This window comes from Suricata suricatta, chromosome 14 (assembly GCF_006229205.1).
Source record: "Suricata suricatta isolate VVHF042 chromosome 14, meerkat_22Aug2017_6uvM2_HiC, whole genome shotgun sequence".
NCBI classification, from domain to species: domain Eukaryota; kingdom Metazoa; phylum Chordata; class Mammalia; order Carnivora; family Herpestidae; genus Suricata; species Suricata suricatta.
Window position 1 is genome coordinate 68,392,838 of NC_043713.1, and position 7,792 is coordinate 68,400,629.

General features: G+C 56.5%; 1 protein-coding gene across 2 annotated transcripts; it reads left to right on the forward strand.

Moving 5' to 3' along the window:
- The first annotated feature begins 293 nt into the window (after positions 1 to 293).
- SLC35E4 (solute carrier family 35 member E4) lies at positions 294 to 6,761 on the forward strand. Of its 2 annotated transcripts, none has more exons than XM_029922208.1 (2): positions 294 to 1,642; positions 5,794 to 6,761. In XM_029922208.1, exons 1-2 carry the CDS (start codon positions 1,012 to 1,014, stop codon positions 6,225 to 6,227), a joined length of 1,065 nt encoding a protein of 354 aa, XP_029778068.1. In that variant the 5' UTR covers positions 294 to 1,011; the 3' UTR covers positions 6,228 to 6,761. The 2 variants fall into 2 exon arrangements, with proteins under 2 accessions (XP_029778068.1, XP_029778069.1); XM_029922209.1 differs by having other exon boundaries at positions 295 to 1,630.
- The last annotated feature ends 1,031 nt before the right edge of the window (positions 6,762 to 7,792 follow it).

Consider the following 7,792-nt stretch of genomic DNA (forward strand, 5'->3'; position numbering starts at 1 on the left):
GTTGGTCTCTATAAGGGGGGGGCTTGCTTTGATGCTGGGTGTGGAGGGGCCTGATTCCTCACTGGTAGGGGAGAATGAACAGGCAGCCTGACCGCAGAAGGGGAGCTCTGCTAGAGGGAAGGACTGTGAGCTTGAGGAGGGTCTGTGAGCCGGCGATGTGTGGGCGGAGCGAGACCGCCCTCCTGACTCCGAAGGCGGTGCCTGGCCAGGGGGCGGGGCTGGGGGCTCCTCCCCAACTTTCCGGGTGGGGCGCGGGCGGCGGCGGTGGGGCGCGGGCGGCGGCGGTGGAGGCGGGGTCTAGAGCGCTCGGCCTCGCCCGCAGGGCCGGCTCGGGCTGAAGCCTGGCGGGAGCTGCTGCCGGAGCAGGAGCCGCAGCCGCAGCCCGAGCGGCTGGGAGCCGGAGCCGCCAAGAGCTGGAGCCGGGAGTCCGGGCTGAAGTACAGGCCCTGCCGCAGCCTAGCCGAGCCGAGCTCGCCGCCGGGCACCAGCTTGAGGGCGGGCGGGTTTGTCAGCCAGCCTCAGGGCCTGGGTGCACTGTCGGAGAGAGCGAGCTGAGACCACCAGGCACCACCGGGAGCGCGTGGCCGGATTGCCCCTGCCAGGCCTGGCCCGGTCTGAACAAGCATTAGGTCGCGGAGTCTGGACCAAAGAGAAAAAGGAACGAGGATTCCATCTAATTGTGGAGTGGGCTTAAAAGCGGGAAGAAGAGTGGAGGCTTCATCTGGGACTGGGCAGAGGTGCTGGCACCTTACTAGGCCAGGCTGGAGCACCAGAGAGCCTGGCATACCAGCAGCTACGACCTGGGTTCTGCCCTGCCTGAGCCAAGAACACGGCATAGCTCCTGGACCTTGGCTGGCACAGGCCTGGCACAAGAAGCTGCGCCTTCACCTGTCTGAGACTGGGCCCAGGATCCGAGGAACTGGGATCCGGCCTGGCCCACAGTGGGACTCTCTGGTGGCCCAGAGCTGGTCACTAGGGAGCTGTCTTTCTGTCCCAGACCCACTGGTACGGATGTGTCGCTGCCCACTGGAGCACCATGATGGCAGGATGACCTCAGCGGAGGCAGTGGCAGTGGCCAGTGGTGCTCGGGTGGCTGGGTCCCCCGAGTGGCCCCCCGACACCCCCCAGGCCCTTGGTCGGCCTGGCCGGGTCAGGGTGGCAGTGGCAGCGCTGGTGTGGCTACTGGCAGGAGCCAGCATGTCGAGCCTCAACAAGTGGATCTTCACTGTGCACGGCTTTGGGCGGCCCCTCCTGCTTTCAGCGCTGCACATGCTGGCAGCGGCATTGGCATGCCGCAGGGGGGCACAGCGCCCCATGCCCAGCCGCACCCGCCGCCAAGTGCTGCTGCTCAGCTTCACCTTCGGCACCTCCATGGCCTGTGGCAATGTGGGCCTGAGCGCTGTGCCCCTGGACCTGGCACAGCTGGCCACCACTACTACACCACTGATCACATTGGCCCTGTCAGCGCTGCTGCTCGGTCGACGCCACCACCCGCTACAATTTGCTGCCATGGGCCCACTCTGCCTGGGGGCTGCCTGCAGCCTGGCTGGTGAGCTCCGGACACCTCCCGCTGGCTGTGGCTTCCTGCTGGCTGCTACCTGCCTCCGCGGCCTCAAGTCCATTCAGCAGAGTGAGTGCCTGGGTCAGTGGTCTAGGAGGTGGGGACTGGGGTGGATGTGTGGTCTGGGTCTGGGAGGGGTATGGCTGTTATCCCATTTTCCCGATGAAGAACCTGAGGTTCATGAGTTTGGAAAGGCAGAAACGGAGGCTCAGAAAGGGTCAACAGCTCAGTGAATTCCAGGCCCCAAACTTAGACTCTAGACCCCAACCGATATTTAATAATAGTTGCCATTGATCTGTATCTCATGTTTTTTTCAAGCCCTTTATCTCTTTGGATCTTCATACTGCTCTGAAGGCACAGATTGTTCCCACTGGCAGGTAGAGAGACTTGCTCTGGGTCATGTGGTCAGTGAGCAGCAGAGGCATGATCTGAACCCAGACAGTCAGACTCCTGCTGTCCAAGTAATGTGGTGTAAGGCTGTGGACCCAGAGAGGAAGCTGATAGTGGGGACCCCAGAGAGAGAAAGAGGGCGAGGCCTTGAGCAGGGATTTGGAAGGTGAGGGCTTTGGCTAAGTCTGGGAAGAGCTGATATTTACTGGGAGCTGCAGTGTAACAGGCCCCATGCTAGGTATCGACCTTGAATTGTCATGGCAACCACCACCTTCATCCCTGTTTTATAGTCCATGGAACTGAGACATAGAGGTGCCCCATGTCACCTCACCTCTGAAGAAAGGAGACAGGGGACTCTGGGAGAAGGTGAGGTGGAGGCTCCAGGCCTAGACCCTGCTAGATCACTGTGTCTGATGGTGGAGGATGCCTTCCCGTGGCTTACTGAGGGCCATCTGAGTCACGGTTCCCACTCTCCCTTCCTCAACCGAAGGGAGATGTTGGGGAGGGCAAGGTGCCCATTTGGGGCAAGAGACCACACCTTTGCTCATACTTGCTGGTCAGCCTTGAGCAGAACTAGGTTTTATCTGGGCCTCAGTCTCCCCATGTGTTCAGTGGAGGAGAGTTGGAGTTGTTGGAGTACCAGGGGTCACTTGCTCTCTCTCCCTTCCTGCTCCGAGATCTGTGACCCTGTCCTGGGAGAAAGTAGAGGGGGCTCCAGGGGTCCTAGGCTGGGGTTTGGGACAGCCTGAGGCAAGAGAAGCTTGAAGTCAGGGCTCAGCCCTGTCCTGGCATCTTCAGAACCAGGACTCAGAGGCCTTGTTGCCATCCTGGGCCCTGAGGCACAGCCAAAGCTCAGTTCTATTTTTGCCCTCCCAGTTACATGAGAGCTGGTGACCGAGCTCGAGCCTGAGCTCTGGGCAAGAGTCGGCAGTGGGAAACCGGACCTCTTACTCCCCCAACTTCCCCACTCCAAGCAGGGTCACAAGGCTGGGAAGGCCCCAGCTTCCGGGCCCACACCATGCCTGCTGAGGCCAGTGCTTCTCACCCAGGCCGCAGGCACACGGGCACGGAACAGCAGGTGCCTGGCATTGGGCTGCTTCTTGGCTTCTCTGCCACCCTTCTCTTTCAAATGTCAACTGCCTGGCCCTCGAGGTGGGTCATGGCACCTCCTAGTTCCCCTGTCACAACTCTGAATGTCCTGTATTGTAGGCATTTGGTTACCTGCCTATATCCTCCCAGACAGGAGCTCTGAGTGGGCATGGACTGGTTTGGGGCATCTCCATGTCCCCAGCACCCGGCCTGAGACCTGCCACAGGGCAAGTACTCTTTAGGTGATAGGGTTATTAATGGCCCTGACAGTATAATTGGCAGACTGGTTAGGCTACATGGCCTAGGGTGCTAAGGAGGGAGCTTAGGAAGCTTTAGGTGGGGTGGGAAGGGACAGACTGGAGCCAGGAAATGAGTTGGGCTTTGGACAAGAGGAGGTTTCTGCTTCCAGGGGTTCCAGATTCAGACTAGAGTATAAATGGCAGATGCCAGCTCCTTTTCTGAGAGTAGACTCCATGGCAATAGGGGTAAAAGTCCAGGAAGAGGAGCATCCAGGCAGCCTTTGGCAGGGCAAATAGCTCCCTTCTGATCTGTGCCAGTTGCAGGCCCAGGGGGCCTACACTCACAGAAAGGCTGGAAGGCGGGGGGCCAGCTTGCTGAACTTGCTTTTAGCTGTACCCACCTGCATCAGATAACAACCTCATCCGATCCCTGCCTGAGCTCTCGGGCTGGTCGGGAGATGCACTCAGAAGCAGAGATTACAATGGCAGGAGAAAAGTTCTAGAGCCAAGATAGGCACAGGTGTGGTCAAGGGCAGTTTCTTCCTCCTGGGGAGACCAGAGGAGGCTGCCTGGTAGGATGAGGCACGCAGTGATGATAATAATATCATAGTAGTAGCGAACACTTGCTGAGCCCTCACAATGTGCCCCTGTGTGCCCAACTCTCGGTATGGCCAAAGCAGGAGGGCATTCTGGGAGTGGGAAGTAGGCCTTGCCAGGGCACAGGTGTCTGCTGGCAGGAGCTGTGCTGAGGATCATGACAGCTGTCATGTGAGCAGTTGCCACTGGACACCAAGCCCTAAGCTCAGCATCTCACACACTCTAATGAGGGAGCTGTTGTCACCTTCCCTGGGCACACATGAGGAGACAAGATACAGAGTGACTTGTGTGATATCACACAGCAAGTGAAGGAGCCAGCAGGAAGTGGGACAGAGAATCTGGAGAACATGTCTGAAAGTGGCAGAACCCTGGGTGTGTTCAGATGCTGAAACAAAAAATGCCTTTAGAGGAGAGGTGGATATAGAAGGTTCGATGGGACTAGCTGGGGAGGGGTCACTAAGGAGGCAGGACAAGAGGCTGGCATTTGGTGGGGCAAGCGGCCTATGGCAGAGGATTACTGCTTTTTCCCTGGGCTGCAGGGAGGGTTGGGAGGCAGAGGGCTGAGTGGGATATAGAATAGGTACAAGAGGCTGGGGACGGTGAGGGGAGGTTAGGACTTCCCTCCCAGGCTGCCTCACAGAGGTGAAGTTCACCTGAAACCCTAAATACCTTACAACGATTGGACCTTTAATGTACAAGCCACTCGCTGCTTTTATAATGGTGCTAAATTTGGAGTGAACGAGCAGGAGGCATTCTAATTATCTGTTCATTTCTAGAAATACTTGAGCTAGAGGGACTGTTGCCTAGAGAACAAAGCCAAAACATCAAAATGAAATTGAGAGAGAAATACAGTTTTCCTATTCTAGCCTATGAGTAAGCACCCCTGTAGCTCTTTGGAAAGTGTGTGTCAGAAAATGCAGAGACTCCAAGAACCCTGGGAGGGGGGCCCTCAATCGATTACTCATCTCTCTACACTAAAGCTTGGAGAAGGCCCCAAAACATCATTGTCTGTGTGCAAATACTATCATCTCACCGGCGCAGCTTCTGACTTGGGTGATGGGCACTGCTTCCTTTGCGAACCAGCTGGGCAGGAACGTGTATATGGGTGCACACATGCACGCGGGCAGACATTCACACATACACCAGCTGGTCAGATCCTCTCCTTCTCTGCAAAACTGAAAGGTTTCCTCTTCGTCCTGGATCTTGACAAGCCTTAGTGATCAGTTATAAACAGTGAGTGACGTCAAGCACAATGATTTTCTTGTTGTTCTCAGTCATCCCAGGGATCATAAGCGAATGAAGCAATGAATGAACGTACCATTGGACTCAGACAATACATTATTGTAACATTCTTTTTTTTTGACTAGTAAGTGGCGGAGCTGGGACTTTCTACTGGTCTGTTCCTGCTTTGGTGGTGGGAGCTGCAGTGTGAGGTAGTGGGTATGGTAAGGACTGAGGCCAAGAAAGGTGGGTTGGGGTCCCTTGGCACAGGGCCTTCCAAGCAGGTTAAGAACGTAGGATATTTTTCTCCAAGGCCTGGGGACCCCCTGAAGATTTTTTTTTTTAGAGCCATGTTTCATGTTTATTGATCCTATCTTTTTGTATTTACTGAGCATTTACTTATAAAGGCTTTATAAATGCTATCTATTTTAATCTTTACAACATTGCTGCATATTAAGTGTGGTTATCACCCAACTTTGCAGGTGATACAGAGGCTAAGTACCAGATCACAGCTGGTAAGGAGTGGATACAGGTCACAACCCAGGTTGTGTGACTGGATTGTCTGTCATGTTATGGAGCAGGACCCACTAATTCTGCCTGAGGGACTTCCTGGGTGATGGGCCTCCGAGGCCATGCCGGGTCTGCCAAGTGGGGGTTGTCTGCCTGGGTTGCTGATGGCTGCTGTCCTGGTTGCAGGTGCCCTGCTGCAGGAGGAGAGGCTGGACGCGGTGACCCTGCTGTATGCCACCTCGCTGCCCAGCTTCTGCCTGCTGGCGGGTGCGGCCTTGGTGCTGGAGGCTGGTGTGGCAGCACCGCCTGCCCCCACTGACTCCCACCTCTGGGCCTGCATCCTGCTCAGCTGTCTCCTGTCTGTGCTCTACAATTTGGCCAGCTTCTCTCTGCTGGCTCTCACCTCTGCCCTCACTGTCCATGTCCTGGGCAACCTCACTGTCGTGGGCAACCTCGTCCTGTCCCGGCTCCTGTTTGGCAGCCACCTCAGCACCCTCAGCTATGTGGGCATTGCACTCACCCTTTCAGGAATGTTCCTTTACCACAACTGCGAGTTCGTGGCCTCCTGGGCTGTCCGCCGTGGCTTCTGGCAGAGGGACCAGACTGGCAAGGGTCTATGACATCTAGGGGAACATGTGGGCTCCCTGGCACAGCCTGAATCCAACCTTGGCCAGTGGCCATGGGAAACATGGAGAGCAGGCAGATACTGGGGCCATGGGAGAGAGAGGGGCCTTCTGGAAGGGCCACCTTGGAGGCTGGAATGGGGACTCCTGGAGAGACCCACCTCCTGTCCCTGCCTGCCTCTCATCACAGACCTCACTCACCACTGGATGGTGGGTCCAGACCTGGCACAGTCACGTGCTTGTTGGACTGATTGTTAGGATTAGCATCAACTACTACTCCAAAAATTGCTGGCCAAACTTTGAAAACCTCACCACGTTCTGATGACGACGATGATGATTCTTGGCGATTGCACAATCCTTCCTCCAGGAAGTGGGGGAGGCAGCTAGGGGGCCCAGGGAAGGGCTTCTTTGTTGCTGGGATCCCCTGGGGATTGGGCTCATCTATGCCAATTCCAGGCAGCTGCTGTAGCCTCACCACTGGGCCCCCCAATTTTGGATCTTCCATCCTCAAATAAACTATTTTTGCTTGTATACCTGTGTCATTCCTCAGTTACAGCCAAGGGAATACAGGGTGACCTCTGGGTCCACTGGCCACCAGCCAGCTACCCAGAAACAAGTACATCCTCCCTTACCCATCATGGCCTGTCCGGGTCCCCAACCTAGCCCTCTTCTCTAAAGTTCCTCCACTGGTCAGGCCGCCATTGCTCATATTCTGGATGCTGGCAGTAGCTTCTTCCCTGCCTGCTCTGGCCCCTCCACTCCACCTTCCACATTGCCTCAGAGGGATCTTTCTAAAACATACACATACTGCTTCTGCGACAAAGTCAGAATTTTCTGCCCCAGACCATAAGACCCCCAGGGTCTGACCCCTGAGGTCTCACCAGGCTTCTCCTTGCTTCTCCTCTCCTTGGGCTCTCCTTTCATCCTTGCTGGCTTCCCTCAGGTGCCTGGCCTGGGAAGGGCAGGCACAGGGTTTCCTGGCCCTGGGCTCCACCCGGCTAGCCTTGCAGAGGGGAAGTGGGCCCAGGCTGAGTCATTCACTACCCACCCTGCCTGTGACTCAGAGATGCCGCTGGCCCAGCCCTGTCCCTGTGCAGCCGGGCATTTCCAGCCTCTGCTCTGAGGCTTGGCCAGAGAGGACAGATCTTTGGTTGGGCAGAACCTCACTGGTACCTGGGACCCTTTCCTATTCAAGGGAACCCATAGCCATAGCAGGAGGCTCCCTGCAGCACCCTTGCCCTGGCTCCTGGGTCCCCATGGAATGCTTGGCTGAAGAGTGAGCCTATCCCGCTCCCCGAAACCCCCATCAGATCAAAGCCAGCCTTTGGTGTTTGTGGGGGCAGGACAGGGGCGAATTGGACCTGTGCTTGGCTTGGGGGCTAGCTTGTCACCAGACTCAGGACCACCCAGCACTGAGGAGATTCCCTCAAGGTCATGTTTAAAGCCCCCTCTATCAGAAAACCTGGGTTTGTATCTTGGCTCCCTTTCTCACACTGTGACCTGTTTTGGTCTCTCTTGACTCACAGTGTCAATTCATTAGGTGTGGGCAGTGAGGATTTCTG